Source organism: Ixodes scapularis, unplaced genomic scaffold (assembly GCF_016920785.2).
Source record: "Ixodes scapularis isolate PalLabHiFi unplaced genomic scaffold, ASM1692078v2 PGA_scaffold3__209_contigs__length_174095766, whole genome shotgun sequence".
NCBI classification, from domain to species: domain Eukaryota; kingdom Metazoa; phylum Arthropoda; class Arachnida; order Ixodida; family Ixodidae; genus Ixodes; species Ixodes scapularis.
The window spans coordinates 73,863,607-73,887,666 of NW_024609868.1; the positions used below are offsets into that span (position 1 = coordinate 73,863,607).

General features: G+C 45.8%; 1 protein-coding gene across 1 annotated transcript in view; it reads left to right on the top strand.

The window, feature by feature from the left end:
* The window catches only part of LOC8034515 (cholesterol 7-desaturase nvd-like), a 41,964-nt gene extending 18,143 nt beyond the window's left edge, over positions 1 to 23,821 (top strand). Inside the window, exons 3-5 of the mRNA XM_040505121.1 lie at positions 8,592 to 8,780; positions 10,232 to 10,827; positions 23,657 to 23,821. Coding sequence (XP_040361055.1) covers positions 8,592 to 8,780; positions 10,232 to 10,827; positions 23,657 to 23,821 — 950 coding nt within the window. The remainder of the gene's footprint in view (positions 1 to 8,591; positions 8,781 to 10,231; positions 10,828 to 23,656) is intronic.
* Positions 23,822 to 24,060: the final 239 nt, after the last annotated feature.

Consider the following 24,060-nt stretch of genomic DNA (forward strand, 5'->3'; position numbering starts at 1 on the left):
AAAATTAATTTTTTGATACGCGTTTCCCAACCATACTGTTTAAATTTATTTTTTTCAGTCAGGGGCCTAAAGTGTTTTTTAAGATGTTCGTTTTACGGTCAAAACTCAAAGTACGAGCTTTAAGCGTACTAAAATCCCGATAATACATTCGTGCGCGGCCGGTTTCCATATTAAAAAAAAATGAAACACGATTACAATTTTCTGTAATGCCGAACTAGAGCGCAGCTCTTGAGGAGGAGGAGTGGAGGGTATGGAGGTGAAAGTTATGCGTGACGTCATCTGATAATACACGTGACGCCACTCAACCCTGAAAACTTTTTCCGCCAAATTTAGCGGCAAAATATTTTCTCTAAATTCAGCGAAGAAATGTTTCCAGTAAATTTAGTGGGTAAATTTTTGCGCTAAATTTAGCGGGGAAATTTTCCCACTAAATTTAGCGGTGAAATTTTCCCGCCAAAGTTAGCGCGAAAATTTTCCACTAAATTTGGCGGGAAACTTTCCCGCCCAATTTGGCGAGAAAGTTTTCGCCATCTTGAGCAGGAAAATTTTACCCTCGTAACGTCACACGTGACCTGACGTGTGACATTATGGGAAACGTCCCACAATGCAGCGCGCGGTTACGCCGACGGCGATGGCGTCGCCGTTCAAGCCGGTAACGGGCTCGTAAGAGCTACTCTCTAAACATTTTCAGTTCTCAACACTTACCGTTGGCGCAGAACGGCAGATGGCGCTGCCGAACCTTGCTGAATATGGTCGAAAGACGGACGGCGCTTGTCAGCCACCCGCGACCGTTGGGTTCCTATGTGTACGAATGGCCGACCAGTCTCGCTTGTCCACGCGAGAACCCATCGCTCGCCACTGGCTGACTGGAGCCTTCCGTCGTTTGAACATGCTCTGCAAGGTTCTGCAGTACCATATGTCGTCCTGCGCCAATGGTATGTGTTGGGACCTTTGATAACTTTTTAGAACGCAGCCCTTAGGCGCCTGTTTCCGGCTTGAGCAGCGTCGCCGTCGCCGTCGCCGTCGGCGTTACCGCGGCGAAGTTTTGGCATGATGACGTTTCGGCACCGTGCCGAAACGTCCGCGTGACGTCCCGTGTCCCCGGTGACGTCACGTGACCCTCCTGAGGTCACAAGGGTCACGCGACGTCACGAGGGTCACGTGATCTCACGGTTACGCCGACGGCGACGGCGACGCCGTTCGGAGGGAGGAGTAGCAGGCAGGATAGGAGGTGAGGAGTAGGGAGGAGGGGTATACGCTCCCCTCAGTACCCTTTCCTCGTCCTCCGCAGGAGCTGCGCTCTAATTCGGCGTTACAAGGAGTTCTAAGCGGCTTTCATTTATTGAATACGCAAATCGGCCGCATATGAATATAAAAATGAATGAAGCTCGAACGTTCACCGAATGTGCACTAAGTAGGTCAGTGTTATTCTGTGAAATAAGAAAAAAAGAAGTTATCTTCTTGTAAAACAAAAACAAAGCAAAAAAAGTTGTTAATGTCTACGTTACGCGCGTTCGCAGACCATCGAGTTAGCGACGCTATGAACTTGTGGCACCATCCCCCGAGAAGCGCAGCGAGCAGACAACAGAATGCGTCGCCTGCTCGTTGCGCCTATCGGGATATGGCGCCACACGTCAATTGCATCGGTTAGAGAGCCTAGGTTGTAAAGTGGGTTCATCTTAAACGAGGGGGAGCGTTTGCAATTTAATAACGGACGCCTCCGGCAGACCGTGGCATCAGGCGGAGATTGGTTACAAGTGCACATGCGCAGCGTTTTCGCGTGGCCAGGAGAAAAGCATGCGGAAAGGCGGAAAAGCATGGCGAAGCTCGGTGGCGATGCGTCGCGAGGCAGCATAAGCACCCTCACCACTTCCCACGAAACACAGAAAAGGGACAAAAAAACTCCTGCTTTCTGTCGTCGAATCTAAAAGCTCGTTCACACACATGTGTTTAACTACGACCGACTGAGACAAGACCGGTTTTTAAGCCTCTTGCAACAGCTTAAGGCTCGTTCACACACTTGCAACCGAGTAGGACCTGCTGAGACGAGACCGGTTTTTAAGTCTCTTGCAACTGCTTAAGACCTGCTCCGCAGCAGCGGATCTGGTTCTACGCCGTCGTAAGAGGGTTGAAAACCGGTCTTGTCTCAGTGGAACTTCTATTGCGCGGGGTGAAAAACGAGCACGTTTCTCATTGCCCATTAACGTCAGGGATCCGTTTTAAGTGGTATTTGCTCAGAGTACAAAAATTATGGCATCGCCCCTTTAAATAATTTAGGAGTTGGTGTCCCGACCTTTCTGAAGTAAAGAACAAAAAAACCGCTTTTGCCTCTATATCCTCGTTTTTATTTTAAAAATTAACAAAGATTGAGGTTTTCGGCACTCTCAACTCCTTCACCATCTTCCGAGGTCACGTGCGCTGCGACGTCAATGGGTGTCACGCGGGGTTCCCGTGAAGCTCTCTCTCTAGGGCCATCAGTGAGCGGCGAGAACTCGACCGCTCGCGACCGCGTGACCACGTGCTGGTGAGCGCAGCGTGAACAATATGATCGAAGGAGGAAAATCTCATCCGGCTCCGGTCATACCCGTTCGGCTCTGTCCCCTTCCCCCTCCTGCTTCTGGCGGCTGTTCGCGGTAGCAGATAGAGCTGACGGTTTTGTAGACCTAGGGTAGATGGCGCCACTAAAACTCCGTATAATAAAAGTTTCGTCGATGACACCAGGTCTTTGACGCCTTTATATTTATGTTGAAACGACAAGATTTATAGAAAAGTTACCTTTTATCGAGCAGGTATTCGCACAACTTGCTATCTTTCTACAAGACCCCCATTGACGTCGCGCCGCGTGTTTCTCATGGCCGCCGCTCGCGGCTGCAGGTCGGGGAATATTCGAAATTTTCGCCTCGCGATTACGCGGCGGAATTGCAACATTTCGAAGGAAGAAAGCGTGTTTTTTGTCCTTTGTGACAAGATAAACAATGTCAAAAGTAGAAGATGCCAATTCTTTCAACGTTAAAATCGTTGCGCAACTCCTTTAAAGTTACTTAAAAAAAGTACCTAAGATACAGTTCAGTTACTTATACAAACTTGCACCTAGGTACGTACCTAGGTACTCGCTTTATGATATACCTAGAAACAGGTACAGTTACTTCAAAAATATTTTATTTATTTTCGCCAAATTTGTCAGAATATATTGAAAGTAAAGCTATTTATACTATAGATACAAACAAAAACTAGTTCTATAATTGTGCTTTATAGGTGTCAATGCGATGTCCACATCGGAGTTGAGTCCTCGCGTGCCTTATCCCAGGCTCCGATCGGTTCACCGAGGCCACAGCTTCCACTCTTTACCGTGTCACAGCGAAACCGTCGAAACTCGCTTGTTGATCTCTCTTGCCCTCCGAGCCGGTGCTGACGTCGACGTGCCCAGAAGACCTTCGGCCGCATGAAGAAACGCATGGCTCGAGTGCATATGCACCTAGGTAACCTTCGCGACGACGAGCGAACGGCTTCAAGTTTCCTCGTTTTCTTTTTTTTTTTTTTTTTCATTAGTCGGAAGAAAAATAATGTTTTTTTTTTCTTTTTGAAATTTTTTCGTATTGAGAGTTGCAAAATTTTAGTTAGATTTATTGAGTGGAAACTTAATTATATACACGATGCTACATTGCTTCACGATCGTGATTATAATTTATTTTCAATTATATTTTATATTTTATTTATGGCAGAAGAGAACCACCAGGACAAGATACAGGCAACAGGAACTGCTCACATCTTTCAAGTTATCTCCTCACTTGTATAGCTGTCAGAGGAGCTTCAAACACGCAGTGAAGACGATTTCGGTTTGAGGTGAAGGAAGCAGGTCGCTATTTTTCATAAAGGGAGTTTCAAAGCGATTTGATAAATTGGTGTCACTAGAACGACAGCGCTAATTTACCGTTCGCTCAAATGAACACCGCCATTCGCTAAAGTTTTGTTCGATTAAACATCATGGGCGGGGCTTCGTTCGCTAAAACGTCGTTCGATCAAGTCAATGCTTCTCATGTCGTGCCCACTCAACGTTAATTACGGCACACGGTAGTGTGTTAATAATTCTAGATTTATAGTTTCTGCCATTTTGACAAACTGAATTGAAAAGTACCTGTAAAAAGTAACTTCGCTTAGTTACCAGTTACTTAAAAATGTACCTAAGATAAACATACAGATAAATATAAGTACCTAGGTTTGTACCTATGGTACAAAAAAGTACCTAGATACCGATTTCCAGTTTCATGAACCTAGGTGGTTTAGAACCCTAGCTGGTGGTATGTACTACATTTGAACTTGAAAAAACGGTAAACCTTTGATCTAGTGAAATGCATCTTCAGGTTCACCGCATAGATGGCGCCAGCGTGGCAGTGTGTTTTCGTCGTAAGAAATTTTAAGAGGTTTGAAGGCACGTCAACCTGCCTTAAAGGAGCGATGAACAATTTTTGTACTTTGCGCAAATACCGCTTAAAACGAATCCCTAACGTTAATGACCTATGAAACACGCGTTCGTTTTTCACCCCACGCAATAGAAGTCCCAGAAAAAAATTTAAGAAAAACGAGCAGCGTTCACCCCCTCAACTCGCAGCCAGAACAAGCGGCCACGTGATCTGGAGCTGATTATATGCCGCCAGTGTTGATCGTAGCCACGCGCTGGGGTTGGCAAAGCGCAGGACATGCGCTGAGTTCCAGACATCGTTATGGCTCGGCTGTTGTCGTCGTTGCAGCGATTGGACACGGGTCACAACCTGAATGCTTCTCGAGCTAGCAATTGTCACGAGCACAAGTCGAGTGCCCACGCAATGCTCGGGTCCAATCTATGAACCGCATTCAAATATCGTCACTTCGGTGTACTGCGATCCCCGAGTTACGTCATCAAATTTTGCAAAGGAGAGATTGAATGAAAATGATCGCTTTTGTCCTTGAAATTACACCGCAACAAAGGAGTTTCTTGGCCAATGGCGTTGCGTGTGAGTATCCTTGACTCCCAGGTGTGCCAGTAAGCTCGTGTAGAGAGAAAAACATTCCAATTGAATATCGTTGCACAGCTCCTTTAAATTTTTTTCTGGGACTTCTATTGCATGGGGTGAAAAATGAACGCGTGTTTCATAGGTCATTAACGTTAGGGATCCGTTTTAAGCGGTATTTGTGCACAGTACAAAAATTGTTGCACCGCTCCTTTAAGGTGAAACGTAGTTTTGATGGTGCTGAATATTTGGCATTACCTTAAAGGGTCTAATAAACTCCTTTGAAAGGCGCGTGCCGATTATTAGATGGTCGGAACCACTGTACGATGGCGGGACAACCGACATCGCTGAACCTTCAAGTCATTCCATAAAATAGCGAACGCCGGAGCGCGGTCAGCGCTAGGAGCCGACGAGTCAATCAAACTGCGTCGAAATTGCAACGTCACTGTGCTCATCGCCTTTTTCTGTGGGTGTGCTTTTGCCTTCTAATCCAGCTAAAGCATGAAGTGTGCTGCGACGGTGCAATTTAGTCCACCACTGTGCAGGGATTCCCCAGCTGCCAACAGAGGGCAGTTGTCAGCGTGAATGCGAGTACCATCCGAATGCTGGTGCACCACTCGTGCCCAATTTCTTACCCGCGTTTGCCATTGTTAGGTTACGCCGACCATTCGGCATTACGGCCATGCTACCATATCTTGCTTCACCCCAAATCAGAGCATAGCCAAGGGCTGGAGGACTTTCAAACACACACGCGCAGACTAAAAGAGGGAGGTCACGGCGCGTGTACTGTTCCCGACTGGTTTAGCCCTGGATAGATCCGTTGCTTTCGGGCAGGGGGCGCGGGCGCGTCTGGAAGACTTATGCAAGACACGACCAGGTTATGCTGGCTGCATCGTCCGTGTAGCGCTGTAACGTTCGATTCTGCACGTGCCACGTTCGAATACAAGCAGCTGTCAGCATATGCAGATGCGTGGTAACAAAACGCCTAAGAAAAGTTAAAAAAAGACCAGAATTCTGCAGCTCGCGGCCGCAGCGTTCCATTAAACATTCCTTTCATCTTCGCTTTCTAGCATAGCTTCCGCGAGCACATGTATTTCACTTTACGTGACAGCGAAGCCGAAGCTACTCGCCAAAGCGCGTTCTCCTCAACGATGCTCGCACTTGACGAGCGCGCGTGCTTGGCAGGGACGCTGAAAGCTCGCAGCTCGCTCTTGTAGCCTCTGCTACGCTAGCACTTAAAACGGAACAGAGTAGAAAAAACTCTAGTGGGCAAGCGTACTGATGCATGCTCGAAACGTGAGCCAAATATTCTATTTTGCTCGCCTGGAGCTCTGCTCAAAACTTGAGAGCTACGAGCCTATAGACCTGTTGCTCTGGGGCAGGGGGCGCGAGCGCATCCCCAAGAAGCGACCATGTTATGATGGCTGAACCATCCAGGTGGCTCTGTAACGTTCGATTTCGCACGTGCCACGTACGAATGCAAGCGTCTGAAGATGCGCGATAACAAAGCCTCTAAAGAAATAGAAATAATAAAAAAAAGAATTATGCAGCTCGCGGCCGCAGCGTCCCATTAAACATTCCTTTCATATTTGCATTCTTTCATTGCTTCCGCGAGTACGTATGTTTCAGTTTACGTGATAGCGAAGCCGAAGCTACTCGCAAAAGCACGTCCTCCTGAACGATGCTCGCACAGCACGAGCGCGTGTGCTTGACAGGGACGCTGAAAGCTCGCAGCTCGCTCTTGTAGCCTCTGCTACGCTGGCACTTAGAATGGAACGGAGTAGAAAAAAAAAAAAAAAAACACTAGTGGGGAAGCGTATTGACGCATGTTCGAAACCCGAACCAAATATTCTATTTTGCTCGCCTGGAGCGCTGCTCAAAACTTGAGAGCTACGGGCCTATAGCTCGCACCAGAAGTGTACGCGTTAACCCCCCCCAATACAACTAAATATGTTACTCGTTAGTGATTCTGAAAAGGAACTCGTTACTTTACCTGAAATGTAACGAGTTACTTTGTTCGTTACTTTGGCGAAAAAATACACAACTCTTTTTGTTGCATAGTTGATTCTATTTTTTTCAGTAGTCGTTGCACTTAAGCAGTAGTTGCCGCTAGAATTTTTTATTGGTTGTTACCCCGCTTCTATAAGAATACATTTCCGGCGACGCTGAAGGGTCGTTCTACTGACGCGCTCGAAGGAACGGCACTGTTGTCCTTCAGCAAGAGCTGGTGAATCTGGGATTTCTCTCTTTCTCTCTATTGTTCTATCTGCTTCCAAAGTTCGGCGGTGACAATGGGTTCCATGCCTTCCCGCGTTGGCAACCTCCGGGTTTGCATTCGGCCTGCGCAAAGTTCTTAAAGGTTCAACCAAGGAACCTTGTTGTGTTCTTTGAGTGAAGGACATTCCCAGATGTGGAGTTCGACTGACGTGTTCCCCAATAAACATTGTTATACTTGTCATACTGTTCAGTTGTTTTTCATGTTGCCCATTTGCCTTAGTCTCCACAGACGCATACTCGGGTTCGAATTAAAACGTGGCTGTTTAAACGTTGTTGTACACATCACTCCACAAAAGTAACGAAATGCCGTTCCTCATTAGTTTGCCTTAAAAGTAACGAAGTACGTTGCACGTTCCTTTTCTAACAAGTAACTATCTGTCACTCGTTGCCGAAAAAGTAACTGGGTAGAAGTAATTCGTTACTAGTAACACGTTACGTACTTACATGTCTGGCTCACTCACTGAAAAACGCCATGACGTTTCTCCTTAAGCGCTGCTTGACTGACATAATTGATTTATAGAAGGGGCTGTTTTCGCGCTTGTGGTATAACAAAGTACCCTATTTTGTGGTGTATACAGTATAAGGCGAATGTTTTTCTGTTTTTTTTTTTCAGAAATTTCTGTGTTACGCACTTATGCGAGGTCTCTTTTTTTTATTTTCTCTATGCGGAGCACAAGTTTGTCTGCTTGTTTTGCAGGGCTTGTCGTGACGTCAGGACGCCGAGGCTCTAATGGACTGTAATTGAAGGATAGTAGGTAGACCACAAAGCAGGCTGCCTTGAGGTCTACGACTATCATACAAACAGAGCCAACCAGAGCTCGGCGTTCTGACGTCACCACAACCCCTTCACAAAAGGCAGACGAACTTGCGTTCCGCATAGGCCTGAAACTTAGCTACGAATATTCGCCACTAAGGTTATCTTTTTTCTTTGAATCATTGCGAGAATATTGAAACTGGCTCCCGCCTGCGCATATATCGGGATCATACTGCAGATTTGAGGAATTTCTAATACAGTTCCGCAGCGCTGACCTTAAATTACTCCGACTTATACAAAAATGAAATTTATCTGCCGTTTTTTTTTTTTTTTTTTTTAAAAGACTGTTTATGAAAGCGGCGAGAGGGGTGGCAGGGGTAAGGGGGAGGGGCGCCACTTATAAGTTATAAACTAGAAAATACGTTTTAAGAGGCGTTGGTAGATATTTTGTCAAAATGCCCGCAACCATGGGGTATTTTAGCAGGGGGCGGAATTTCGCAAATTACGTATTGCGCCGGGCATGAATAGTTTCACGTTTAGCTGCAGAAGACGAACTCTGTCACCGCCGACAGGCCTCCATCTAGTGGCATTCAGGTCCGAGGACGGCGAGGCCCACGTGATGGACGCCCACTGTCCCCACCTGGGGGCCCACATGGGCCACATGGGTCGTGTGGTGGGCGACTGCATCGAGTGCCCTTTCCACGGCTGGAGGTTCAGAGGAAAGGACGGAGCCTGCACCCACGTACCGTACAGCGCGAAAGGTAAATATATAAGCGCCTACATGCATCGGTGGCGCCCAATTATTTCTTCTATCAGCTGTTATTTCCTCCTTCCCTCCCCCCAACTAATGATGACCGCCTGCCCTCTGGCTATGACGTACGCGATAGATTTTTCACGTGCGCAAGACTTCTCTCTGTCTCTCGATGGTGCCGCCCTCTCATGTTTCTCATTTGTGACGTCACTCGCCGTGACGTCATCGCGGGTTGCAGTAACATGTTGTGCCGTTCAAAGTTGGTCCATTTGCGCCATGGAGTTCTGCCAAGAAGCTCTCGGGGAAGTATTATAATATTTGTCCGTTACCCCATTGATTTCGCAAGGGGCGTATCCTCGACGTGATGATAGCCACTGGCTCTTGGCCAGATAAGAACGGGACTCTATTGCCTAGGAGGTGGGAACGACATATTATTCGTGTACTCCGATAAGATGGAGCCTCTCAAGCAGCGATCGAAATTCCATCGTCACGGCTGTCATCGCATTTTGTGCCTTTGCTATGAGCGCCTAAACCTATCACTTACACTGAATACGCCACGATCCTGCGCTTTCTTTTCGTACTTGATTGCCTTAGCAAATACACCCCAAAAATAGGATAATAGCAATTTTAATTTTTATAAATCTTTTTCTTTTTTACGGGCAGGAAACGTATATACAGACGGAGTGAATCAAGCACGAAAAAAAGAATCACTAGCCTTTTGACTGCTCCATCGTCTTATGGCATATACTCACCAATTCAAAGGCACGTAGTCCCGGGTGACGCCCTCCGTAATTGTGAAGGTTACACGAGTATGTTGATTTGTTCTGGACAATATTTCACGTATAAGGCATGGCATATCTTGGTTTAAGGAATGTATCCGCAAGTTAAGAAAAAAAAAGACACCCGAATACAGGCAGTAGTGTACCGTCATTTTCGCTAAAACAATTTCTGGAAGAGCTGTTTGAAGCACTTTTTCATTGCGGCGGACACCCTTCAAAGAGTATGTTCGTATTACTTCCCTGTAGCACCCTTTTCCACGCCCTTTTTACACCCTTCAAGAAAGAAGGGCGTTCGGCGCGAGATCCAATCTATTCCACAGTTGAAAAGTGCGTATTTCTCAAAATAAGGGCGCCGAACTGGTGTGACTATGAGTGTAAGTCTCTGGAATACTACTTTTATACCCTTGAGGATCTAAGAGATTCTATTGTGTACGTTTAGACTAGGAAAAACAACGCAAAACGATAAAAAAAGGCTAAGCAGTGACATTCGCTAGGTTTCTTGTGATTGCCTTCGTATATGCAAAAAAAAATAGGCTGTGACATTTGACGGCTAACAATTTAAGCTTTAAAATGTTTCGTTTTTTTTTTTTTTGTTAAACTGACTATTGTTGTGACCGAGAAGCATTGTAATTTGTAGCTAAAAGTTTAGTGGCATCTTAATCATTTGCTTCCTTTCCACTAGTACCGGAATTCATCAGAGCCAAGACCTGGCTCTCCTGCGAACTGCTGGGGCTTCTCTTCATCTGGTACCACGCGGAAGACGAACCACCGTCGTGGCACCTTGTGGACTGCCCTGAAATCAGCAGTGGGCAGTGGAAAGTAGAACGTCGGTTCGAGCACACCGTTCACTGCCACATCCAAGACATCGCCGAAAACGGCGCCGACGTAGGACACTTTAATAAACTCCACAAGGCATCGTGCCTCATGACCAGCGACCAGTTCGCCAAGACCGGGGGCTTGTGCTGGTGGGGACAACTAGCGACTCACTCGTGGGATGCGAAGTGGACTTCCAACGGTCACGCGGCCTCCGTGAAAGTGGACACTAGCGTTTCTCTGCTGGGGTTTTCACCGGACTTCCTAAAGCAGCACGTGGACGTGCGACAGGTCGGGCCGGCCCTGGTCATCTTGCACATGAAGGGCCGTCACGGAGACACCCTCATCGTGCAGGCGCTGATTCCCGAGGGTCCGTTGCGGATTCGGGTTTTACACAGTTTTTTTCCAGAGCCAGGGCAACCGTGGCTCATGCGCTGGATATATGTCGCCGGATTTAGAAGCATGGTAAGGAGGCTCTCTTTTCAGTGGCAGGCGTTGCGCAGGTTCTACACTGGCCGACACCGTAAGCGCGAAAACAACATCGACGATATTCGTTTTGTTTTATTTTATTTTGAAAGGATATTATCAGACCCCACGTCTTATTGCTTTGGTTAGTACTCCAAGTGAGCACTCTCAACCATTTTAGTAGTTTTGAAAACAGCTATTAACTTTCAAAAGGAATATATAAGAAACCCGGCAACCTCTCGGTAGCGCTAACGATGTCGGACAGTGTACATTTGTACGGAGATCAACATTATGTTCTGAATGATAGGTGTCAAGCAGGTTCCGTAGGCTTTTACCCAATTATGTACAGCACTTAAAAAAACTGCGAATTTATTACCTATCTTTTGGTAAATACTCTCAAATATTAATTCCCGAAGTCCTCGCTCCCCGAGCTAAAGGCTAAAATATATGTGCGAAAAACAAACCAAGCAAAACACAAAAATTGCATTATCATAAAATGTTTCCCCACCGATAAAAGAAAAACGAACAAGAAAACAAGCCAGGCAATGGTGTTCGTAAAACAAAAGTTGCAGACATGGGTTCTTTTTTTTTTTTCGCCAACGAAACAGCATTTGGAGGTTTGTGTACAATACATGCTCCCCAAAAACAACGCCAAAACTAATATTAGCGTTCCGATTTCTGGTAGATTTTTGTTCGATATCGGATAGGTTTTCGTACATGTGTTTCGGCCTCTACTGTTGAAGCTAAGATATCGAAGGAAATCGTCCAGCAGCCGCCTCCTAAACTAGCGACTACGCTGGTCCGCGACGCCAACGATCTATACCAGACGGGCCGTAGGATACAACGCTGAGAGAGCATGCTGCGGGTAGGTTTCGTGAAAATGAAATAATTTCCGTCTCAGTATTGACTGATCAAGGAAACCAGGTCAGATCGACGCTACACATTGAGTATACGGCGCTTTGACGAAACACCTCTCTCTAACTTTCGGTCTGCGCAATGCTCGGAAAGTTTTCGGTCCTTCCAGGTGGTCATATGTGACGTCGTTCCACGTGGTCATGTGACGTGACGCAGTGGCGTCACATGACGTCGTTATGCGGGGTCACTTGACCCGGTGACTACACCAACCACGTGAGCACGTGACTCAAAATGAGACCACCCACGCTGTGACCCACAGTCACCGATGGCATGCGAGATCACACTACCTGACGTGAGTATCACGAGCCGCCGCAGTTGAGAACAGCTGTGGTGGCTCGTCGCACTCAATTGCAAAACAATTGAATTAACTTTAATGCAGGGTAAAAAAAAATTAAAATAAAAAAACTAAGAATTTAAATAGACCAGATTTACTTCTTTTATATCCAACTTATTAAATTGAAATCACACTAGATTTAATTCACTGTTCCCCAAAAATTAATGTCCCTGAATAAGAAAGGTAGCGACATCTTCTCCCTCCTCCCCTGACGCGCACACCATTTATCTTTGTGTTTTGCTCTTTTACACCCACGCGTCGATTGTAGCGCCGCCTGGATTGCTCCAAGATATCAGACGGCCTTCCTATACTTGAGTCAGAGCACAGTCAAAGGCTGAAAGACACGCAAAATACACACACACAGGCTCAAAAACGCACTGTCACGATCTACCAGCCTCGAAGATTGTGCTCGAAGAAACACGGTGAAAGCCGTGACGTAGCACAGTAGGCGTTATTTGATTGGCAACATGAGCTCGTAGCTTGCACTGCACTCCGACAGCATAGGCATTTCTTCTCCCTCCTTGTCCCTCATGCACACTCTTATTGTTATATTTTGCTCTTTCGCGCTCGCGCGTCGACGGTAGCGTCGCCTGGATCGCTCCAAGATAGCAGGCGGCATTCTTCAAAGGATGTCGCTACTTTTCCGTATACCAGGAGCTTTACCAAAAATACGTTTACAGCACCCTCTAACGCCGAATCAGAGTGCAACTCTTGAGGAGGAAGAGCGAGGGGTACTGCGGGGAGGGTACACTCCCTCCTCCCTCCTCCCTCCTCCTCACCTCCTCATCCTCAAAACAGAAAATATAAGGCCTAGTCTTCCTTTCTCCTCCTCCGACCCCTCCTCCACCCCTTCGTCCTCCTCCCCCTCCTTCTCCCCTCCCCCTCGCCCTCCTCTCCTCCTTCTCCCCTCCTCCTACCTCCTCCTCTTCTCCTTTTTTCTCCCCCTCCCACCTACTCCGGCCGCGCGTTGTATCATGGGAAATGTCCCATAATGCACCCCGCTAGACCCTGGTGACGTCACTTGTGACGTTACGAGGGTCCCGCGGGGTTCCCAAGTTTCAAAATAAGCTAAGTTTAGTTCAAGGTCCTTTTCTTTTTTTTAGTAATTTACTATAGGCACCAGAGGAATCTTGAACTCAAACGTATTTTGTCGTTCGTTGAAAAAGAAAGAAAGAAAAGGAAAGCCAGATCGACAATCAAGTGATTCTCATTTCCTAGAAAGAGCTGAGCGTATACGACTCGCCAGCTGCCGGGGTGCACTCTACAGTATTAGCTCCGAGAGGTTTAAAAGGGGATTCTTACGGCGAACCGGCATAATGTCACGTACGCAGGACGGGATTTCTCCACGACTTACGTCACAGCTCGCCCTTGTTAGCTGTTGGCACTTTCGCTTCTATTAGTTTTTTCTTTTTCGCGTTTTTCGTAGGAAGGGTGGATACCTATATGTGGTTTTATTAAGGCGTGGCCTGTAGCTGCATACGAAACGCCAACGAACATTTCAGGCATAGTTTACAGGACAGGCAGTGCAAAAATCACAGCTGGTGTAAGAAAAAAAAAAAAAAAGTGACCACACTTGCAAGAGTAGCACGATAGATTTACATCTCACACAACCAATGCTGCTGTTTTGAATGAATTGATAAACTATGTATATTATTTCGTTTTTTTTTTTATCTCTCCCTCTAAACGAAAACGCCGAAACAGAAAAGCTGCATGCTACTCTAGCATCATCTTGAATATGTTCTGGGCCATGAAGAGAGAATCACAGATGAGACAGTCCAAGTGCAAGGACAAGCTAAAGTAGAAAGAATCCCAGACATTTACGAGCTAATTATTTATACCTAGTTACATTGCATGCATTTTAACTTTACGGGGCTCGTATAGTATACTGACACCCGCGTCTCTGAGGAAGCGCGTCCGTGCCCGAACGGTTAGGGTACTTGGCTCCCACGCGATGGGCCACGGTTCGATTCCGTGCAGCGTAACGTACGTTTTTGTTATTTCTAGGAATGTCGCGTTTTGGTGAATTCAAGAACCCTGTTGCTTATTCGAGGTTACAATGCTTTACGCGCCGAACCTTCTATTCCGATTTTTTTAGAAACACTCGCGTGTACAAAAGGGGCTCCGCGTGACAAGACAGGGAGAGTCTCGCCCCAGCGTTCGATTCTGCTGTTTCGCCGCCTGCGGCGCTATAGGCTTTTTTTTCTATTTTGTTCTGGGCACACGTTCGCCCAATTAAACGTTTAGTTTGCTTCAGTCTTTGTCGACTCATCAATTGTCATCCGTGACAATATTAATTGGCTTCACAGGTTGTATCTTTGGACTTGTTTATAATATCCGCCAAGTAGTGCTCAACGAACCTTAGTGAAGGTGTCTGCCCTTTATTAGTCCGTTCTCGACGATTTACTTTTTACAGACTTTAAGATCAAGGTTTTAGCTAAATCAAATTGTCCTGGAGCTAAAATAGCAGAAGCTTTCTCACGCAACCTGTCGGCCTCCATTGGTTCAACATTTTTTGCTACTAGTGCAGCACCTTCAACTGGAGAGTCGTTCAAATGCTAGCTTTTCCTCCTGTTTTCCTTCGTTGACAGAAAGTCCAGCCGTAGAACGTTTGGGAGCTGAGGAAGCTTTCGGGGAAATTCAGCGGTGTCTCTTTTACTTAAAAATGACAATTCAATAAAAACGGTGTATTGTCGAAATGCATAAGGCTGGATTAAACAAAAATAATAATGTCAGGAAAAAGGACGAACATCCCAAATTACGGCACTATGCTTCTGTGCATATTTCGGGCAGTTCAAACGCAACATCTCATACAGGAGTCTGGGTTGAAATCCAGGTACGGGCTGGAAGGAGTGACAGTCTCTCGTTTTTATTTTCCTAGACACTTCAACGTCAGCCCTTGGCAGGTGAATTAGTGCGACATTCTGTAATTTTGTCTTGAGGACGTCCACCGTATTTGATGCACACTTAATAGCTGATGTGGCTGGCCCTTGGAGGTTAAAAAGAGTTGCATGCTGTTTAGCGAGGCATCCAATCCCATCGCAAGCGTTCTTGCCATTCACAGTAGCTGAAAATAGCCATTTGACCGTCAAGTACTCAGTTTTAGTGCGCTCATGGAGTTGATACCGGTTCTTAAGATAACTTCTGCGCTGTCGCTGACCTACGTCCAGGGTGTTAAAGGCTACTTCAAAAATGTACCTAAGATACAGTTATACCCCTTTCAGACGGGAAGGTAAATGCCATTTTGATGGAATTTCATTCACCACTCGGCGAATCAGCTCGTGATGCTGGTTCTGCACGTGGCGCGTGCACGCGCCATGTGGCGTATTAAACACGCGGATTGGCCGAGCCGTAATGCCATTTTGCTTAAATGTCATTTAACGAGCCCGTCTAACAGGGGTATTGCAGTTACTCGTACGAAAAGGTACCGCGGTACGCACCTAAGTTTCGCTTAAAAATGTACCTATGTGCAAGTACAGTTACTTCAAAAACACTATTTCTTTTCCCTAAATTTCTCAGAATATATTAGAAGTAAAGTTTTTTTACTAAGGATACACACAGAAAAAAAAAAGTTCGATAATTGGGCTTTATTGGTGTCAATGCGATGTCTGCGTCGGAGTTGCGTCCTACGTACCTTATCCCTACGCTCCAATTGGTTCACCAAGGTTACAACTTCCCTTTTTTTTCCATGTCACGCCGATGCCGCCGAAACTCGGTTGTTGACGCTCTTGCCCTTAGAGCCGGTGCTGACGTCGACGGGCCCAGAAGACGACGGCCGCATGAAGAAACGCATGAGACGAGTGCATATGCACCTCACCTTCGTGACGACGAGCGAAAGGCTTCAAGCTTCCTCGTTTTTTTCTTTTGTTTCTTTCATTAGTCGGAAGAAAAATAATCTTTCTTTTTTTTCTTTCGGAACTTCCTCAATTTTAAAAACTGCAAGATTTTAGTCCGATTAATTGTGTGGAAACTGTATTATATTATTTTATACGTGATGTTACATTGCGTCACGATAGTAATGATGATTTATTTCAATTATATTTTATATTGTATTTATGGCAGAAGAGAGCCACCACCAGGGCAAGATACGGGCAACAGAAACTGCGCACATCTTTCAAGTTATCTCCTTCCTTGTATAGCTGTCAGAGGAGCTTCGAAGATGCAATGAAGTCGATTTAGGTTTGAGATGAAGGAAGCGTGTCGTTATTTTTTCTAACCGGAGTTCCGAAGCGATTCGATAAAATGGTGTCGTAAAAACGGCATCGTTAATCCACAGTTGGCTGAAATGAACACCGCCATTTGCTAAATTGTCGTTCGGTGAAACATCAAGGACGGGGCTTCGTTCGCTAAAACGTTGTTCGATCAAGTCAGTTCCTCCCATGCTGTACCCAAGTCAACGTTAATCACGGCATATGGTAGTGTGTTAATACTTCAAGATGTATAATATATACCATATTGACGAAGTGAATGGAAAAGTATCTCTAAAACGTAACGTCACTTAGTTAAAGCTTACTGGAAAATGTACCTAAGATACAGATACAGATACCGAGAAATGAAAGTACCTAGGTTCCCTACCGAGAAAATCAGCTTAAACTGGATTATGGAACAGGAAGCTTTGACTGGATTTCTTGATGGAAACCTGAAATCCAGTCATATTTTCCTGTTCCATGATCCAGTTTAAACTGCTTGTTTTTTGGTAGGGTTTGCACCTCAGGTACAAAAGATGTACCTAGGTACCAATTTTCAATTGCTTATACCTAGGTACTTTACAACCTTGCCTAAAGCACGTGCGCGTACAGAGGAGCAACGTCCTTAAATCACTCGTAAATTTTCTCGATGGCGTAGCCCGCATGGCCGGAATCGTGGCTGGTGTCATCACTGATGAGGGCACAGCTACGTGTTCATTTTCTAGTTGTTACAACACATGCGAAAATCGGAAATTGGGTTTTTTGACAGTGATATGACTGAACCTATTCAGGCAGTACAGCCCTACAGTTTTCTGCGAAATCAAAATGAAGGAGGATATTACCTTTCTGTAGGAATTGTTTTGTTGCACTTATCGTTTTGCCCTGCTCGCATCGGATATATTCATGCTCAACCAGTTCTCTCAAGCCCTTTCGCAGGTGTTCCACGAACGTAACGGGACTCAGTTCTTTTCTTATCAGCTCTCCTTCCTCTCAGGCTGCGGACAACAGTTCATCATCTGCTACTTCAAGGCCAAGTGCAGTAAGAGTTTCAGCTGTTGGGCATGAGCTGCACTGGCCCAGTAAACACTTCATAGATGGAGGGTGGCATATAGCCAATTCACAAAGGTCTTCAGCACTTCTAATTTTCCAGTGGTTTTTTCCCGAGGCACAAACACTTAGCTTGATTTTAGCGCAGTACATGCACGCGGAAACTTCGTGACAAGATGTATACTAAACCTACTTTGGCCTCAATGAGTTGAACTTGGTGAGCCCAATAGCCGTGTCAGGGTGAGCCGTTTCAAACAACCCGAAAGTTTGACTAATAGACGGCACAAAACGTTTTGACACGTTTTTTTTTTTTTTTGTCTCTTTCAAATGATGGTAATTACGTCCATCTTGTTCGGGCTTTGTTGGGAGCAGTTGAGTTCATCTTAAGTATAGTAATTCAGTGCCGCGTGAACGTCCTCTTGGCTCAGCTTCATTCTTGTGTAGGGGTCAGGAATTGATCACACTCCGATTGTCTCTTGGTTCTTCCTTGCTTTTCGAATAAGGTGGCGAGTTGCTGAAGGAGTCACCTTTTGGATCTGTTGCTGGGAGGGATTCCTCAAGAGTAAGGTCAGGAGGAGGCATCGTTCTTGGTACTAATCAGAAGACTCGAACACATCCCTCAGGTTGCTGAACAACGGTGGACAGATGTTGCAGCTTTTTAACCGAGGCTCGAGGCCCCTCCGTGACTCCATATGCTGCACTGAGGCTCGATGATATTTTGTTAACGAGAACGCTCTAGATCTTCGTCTGCTTCCTCCTGGCAGAAGGCTTCCGACAATGCGATTCCAACTCAGCCCGTTATTTAATATGTGATATTTTTGTTCCCTGAAGAAATCTGTTGAGATCCTCGACGGTTGCTTCCTGGGGAACAACAATTTCGTCAGGCTCAGATGTCCCTGGAGATTCTATGACAAGTTGCTTGAAGCGGCTGAAGCAGTTTTGACACAAAATGTCGGCATCTCGGATGGAGTGAGCTGCTTAACAAAGCGATGCCGAAATCCTTCACGCTGCCAAAGTTTCTACGATATTCGATATTTTTTCTTGTGCTCGTCGAGATAGTCAGTGCAGAACACTCGCCTTAAGCTGTACGATTCAGCCATCGAAACGTGGGGAGCGCTAGGCGCATGCAGTACTCACGGACGATGCTCACGAAAAGTCTGCCGGATGGTACACGAGAAAGACAAGTGAAAGAGAACGTTATCTCTGGGGTCTCCTATCACTGTTATCACTTTCAATCAACCGGTACGCTTTTCTACAGTGTTTGCCTTCTCTTCACCGCGGCGGCGGCTCCAAGGCTGTGAGGAGGCGCGCCGGTTCTGCCACGCCATATCATGTTATTGCCAAGCAAAAGGATGATATATATAAGCATGTGTTAAGCGAAGCCGCCTTCCTATATGTGGCGTACACAATGACCACACATCCTGACTATTGAAAACAAGCTCTGCGAAGCATGCGACATTAGAGCGCCTCTCGATCACTCCGGACGCTGAGCGCAGTGAACGCAGTGTAGTGCAGAACGCGCGCCTTTCATTGGCCGGCAACCAGGAACTCGATATCTGCGACCATTCAGTATCTGTGGGCGCTGCGCTACGCCGCACCCGTCGGCGTTACGTTGGAGTATAAACATACCTTTATACAGAAGCAAAGTAAGAATTCTCACTTTAAAAATACCATCTGCCTTTCTGCCGTCAATTTGTTAGCACCCTAGAAAATTTTTAAACTTCGGAAAATAGTAAATTCGTCATCTATGGGTATCAACACGCTTCATTCACAGTACTGTGGAAGCCTTAATTTGGTCATATTTCTAGCTTTATATATTAAGTTATACAAAAATAATGCAAGGTGAATTGCAGATTCTGTTAGTGCTCGTCATTGACCTTAATGTTGGAGAATGTATATTACAAATATCGCGAATGTTTTTTTTTTTTTTTATCGAGTTAAGAAAAAACTTTTAATTATTGAAATGACCCCATTTGAGCATTCCTCATAAATTTTTAGAGCTACCGAGGACACAAATATTTAGCGCAAATATTAACAAGATAGAGGCCAACACGCTGGCAAAGTTTGAAAGTTCTGGTATTTATAGATGCGGGAAAGAAAATTAATTATTCTCGCGAAATGTGCCGTGTTTGCGATTTTTCGCTGAAAATAATACCATTGGTACTTAATGATAATTATTTGGAGTCAATCCTCTATATAGGTAGTTTGTGAGTAAATATTTCTAGACCCGTAGCCATGACAGTTTTTTCTTTGGGGGGGGGGGGGGGGGGGGGGGGGGGGGAGAGAGAGGTGCCCGAAATGCGAACTTCGCGCTATTCGCGTAAAGAGCTTCGCACTGAGAGTGTGCTCCTGATTTTTTTCCGCGAAGACAAACTTTTTTTTTTCCGCAAAACAAATTTTGGTTTTCTTCTAACGGGCCTTGAGCCTACAAACTATATTTTTTTCGGCAAAATTAAAAATGGTCACCGGGGAACTTCTGTCGTGTTTACCACCACACAGACACGTTTCCAGTAAACACGCGTGTTAAAAAAAATTAAATAATGACAATTTTGGCACGCGTGTACGAATCATACCATTAATTCACGAAGAAGCTACATTTATGCAAACTAGCCTTGTGTTCTACGAGCAGTTCAAAGGCCTTCGGCGAACCATGCGCAAGTAGGTTGGCACGCGCAGGGTCAGGGTATGGAGCCAATTTGCCGACCGCCCAAAGGCCTTTGATATAACGCAATGTCTAGAGTGCCGTCCTACGATGCCTCTACCGAGCAAATGCTGTCCTTTAGTATAGATTGTCATGCTTTTGGCACTTTGTGGCCGAAATTCGTATGCCTACAATAGCTGTACCTTTTTACAGCGAAGCTGTTTATGGCTAGGGTTCCGTGGATTTTTTGTGTCCGTCAGCAAAAAATCAGGTCCCGAATTTGGTGCAAACTCGCTTTGCTCTATGCAAAAGCTCATACGTCTCATGACTTGGATATCAATTTTCAGTAGATTAGTTATCAATAGGCAGCATTTTCAACATCAGTAGACTCTCGGATAGATAATACAGGTTTCTCAAAAGATCTACAGCTGTGCGACCCGCGTCGGTCATGTCTACGCTCGCACCGTCCTTTCTTCGTCGTCCTTCCAAGCGCTTGCGTGCCTAGTTTCCTTTCCTTCCGCTCTCCCGGGGTGGCGGTCCCGTCGCGCGTGTCTAGGTTCCTCCGGCTCATCGGGGCGGCGATAGTCGTCCACGCGAATCTTTTCAATTTTCAACTTCCCTTCTCTTCTCTCGTGTGTGCGCGTGGGTACCCTTCGTCACGATGACCACCAATCAAGGCGATATATGTGCTCGTACCTTTGTTCAAAATTCTGGGTCACGTCTCTGTCGTGTGCTACACAGCTTCGCTGGTCATCCACCTTCAAAGTGGAATGGCTGATGATTCTTGTATTAAATATGCCCATAATGCCCCTCCCCCTCCTCCCCCCCCAAAGAAAAAAATTAAAATTAAAAAGATATATATATTTTTAATTTTCATTTTTTTTTCTTTGGCCGGGGGGGGGGGGGGGGGGGAGAAGGGAGGGGGATATTGTCGTTACTTGACAACGTTGTAACCGTCACTCGATAAGAACTCAAATTTATTTTTTTAAATCACAATTTAAGTCTTAAAACTATAAATCTTGAAGTATTAACCCACTACCATGTGCCGTGATTAACATTGAGTTGGGTACGGCATTGGAGGCACTGACTTGATCGAACCACGTTTTAGCGAACGAAGCCCCGCCTATGATGTTTCATAAAACGACACACTTTAGTGAGTGTAGGTGTTCATTTGAGCGAACGGTGAATTAGCGATGTCGTTCTAGAGACACCAATTAATTTAATCGCTTCGGAACTTCGTTTAGGAAAAATAGCGACCTGCTTTCTTCATCTCAAACTGAAATCGACTTCATTGCGTGTTTGAAGTTCCTCTGACAGCTATACAAGGAAGGAGATAACTTGAACGATGTGCGCAGTTTCTATTGCCCGTACCTTGCCCTGGTGGTGGCACTGTTCTGCCATAAATACAATATAAAATATAATTACAAATAAATTATAATTACAATCGTAAAGCAATGTAACATTGCATATATAATACAGTTTCCACTCAATAAATCGCACTTAAAGTTTGCAGTTATCAAAACTAAAAAAGTTCCTAAAGAAAAAAAACAAAAAAAATTTTTTTACTGACTAACGAAAGAAAAAAATAAAACGAGGAAGCTTGAAGCCTTTCGCTCGTCGTCGCGAAGGTTAGGTGCATATGCACTCGACTCATGCGTTTCTTCATGCGGCCGACGTCTTCTGGGCCCTTCGGCGTCAGCACCGGCTCTGAGGGCAAGAACTTCAACAAGCGAGTTTCGGCGGTTTCTGTGTGACGTGGTAAACAGTGGAAGCTGTGGCCTCGGTGAACCAATCGGAGTCTGGGATAAGGCACGTGAGGACTCAACACCGATGTGGACATCGCATTGACTCCAATAAAGCGCATTTATCGAACTCGTTTTTTAATGTATCCTTAGTATAAAAAGCTCTACTTCCAATATATTTGTACAGATTTGGGGAAGATAAGTAAAGACAGTATCTTTAAAGTAACTGTACATGTACCTAGGTACATCTTTAAGCAAGTACCTAGGTGCGCACCTAAGTACCTTTTCGTAAAAGTAACTGTAGCTGTATCTTGGGTACATTTTTTAAGTAACTTTTACAACCCTGCACACAATATTATTATTATCAAAAGTAAAAAAAAAAATCGTTTAGAAAGGGTACGGAAACACGCCGGTGTCGATATTACCCTGCGTCTTGTACACCGGGTAAACGAAGTCCCGCTCCTTGAAGTGTTTGCGGCACACAACGGGCGACGGTGACGGTGTCCTTCTCAGGCCTAGTTTGATTGTTCATGCTCTCTTTAACCTCAACGCCTTGAAGCGGTGAGGCTGATATCGGCTTCTTTTCGGGATTTGCATTGCGGCACTGAACACTAGGCGAACATGATCGCCAATCAGGACACGGGGGCAGGGAAGCGAACCGGACGCGAGATCGCGAAACGGAGTCCTTCACCGGACGTCACGGTACACCATACACCAAACAAGGCGCGGCGACCGCAGTGACCGCAGCGACGCTGTGTTAGCTCTCGGGGCTATTCGCAAAAAAGTGAGCGTTTCAATTGCAGGTATTCACGCGACGTTAATCTTGCGTGTTTGAAGAGAGGGGGGAGGGGGGAGTCAGGATATATCGTAAACGAGGAGCTTAATTGCTCTTAATTGCGCTGAATTGCGTGAAAAACACGTGTAGAAGAATAACACACTTGACATGACCACCAGTAAGTACATTCATCATTGTGATGGCGAATAATCAAACTCCCTTATATCATTTTCGTAGTCACTTAAATGGGCGATGCAACAATTTTTGTTATTTTAAGCAATTTATTTTACTTCGTCCATTTTCTTGCGCGCTGCTTGCCTTTTTTTCGTCATGGACCGACTAACCCACAACGCCACCTTCATATACTTGCGTCCGACTAATGCCAGTAAGCTTGTATACAGAGTGTGAGAAATATTCTTACCCATTATCGTTTCACGACACATTCAAAGACTGGACTCATCGAAGGGAACGGCTGGCGAGCACCCGACAAAGTTTCCCCCGACGACACGTGCGCTTTACGCGCGGAGCAACAAACCCTGTTTTGTCGCCACGTGTAGAGAAAGCGCCTGTGGCCACAATTCCTCGCTCGTTCGCAACGTGGCTTTCATTGACGTCACATCATCAATTCCCACCCCTGCCCGTTTCGATCAGGATTGGCATCGTATTCGGGCCTGCGGACGTGTATCACGTCTGCCTTACGCACTCAAGAGTTGCCAGGGTAGCTAGCAGTGGTTCTGTACCGGCTAAACTTGTCTTCTACGGCTTCTTCTACACAAAAACTTCTTCTACACAAAAACAAAAACAAAAAAACGCGAGAAGTCAATTTATGTCAGAACAGCCGCCACTGCGGTGTATTCCCTCAGCTCATGCATGACGACGTCACGTGCTGACGGCAAGATTAATTCGAATCCCCCTCGAGTTTTATTACGAACACGCGCGCATACGATTTGCTGTTGCGTTTGAAACGTCACTGATAATGCAACCCTGATTTGCGCGCACGTGTGGAACTTTTGTTTTATTTCTTTCTACATGCTTACCCTTTTGCGCGACATTTTGGGGCGCGACGTGCTTCGTTCGAAAGAGAAAGCACGTTTATCTCTAGTACAGTGTTCGGTTTCTTGTGGTTAATTTTAAAGAGTAGCGCCATTCGCTGGATTTTGTTTTTAATGCAGCGCACGCATACACTCGCAGGTCGAGAGGGACATTGCCATCTGGAACCAGAAGACGTACCTCAAGCAGCCCTGCCTCGTGAAGGAGGAGAGGTCTATCGCGGCCTTCCGCAAGTGGTACTCCCAGTTCTACAGCACCAACAGCCCCACGTGGCAGGATGTGCGCGATCAATCTCTGGAGTGGTGAAACGGAAAACGAGTTGTCGTTCATTGCCGGCTGCATTTGCATGGCCTCAGCGCAACAAAACGCGGGACATACACGTGCCGACCGCAAAGCGGCCGTCAAGCCGCTCAGACATGAAAAAAAAAAAAAAAAAAAGACACGGCGTTTGTTGCAGACATGACAACAGATGTAATCCGCAAACACTCCTCAAGCACCGCAGAGAATTTGAACGCCAAAAACACACGGACAAGTAGGGAAGTACG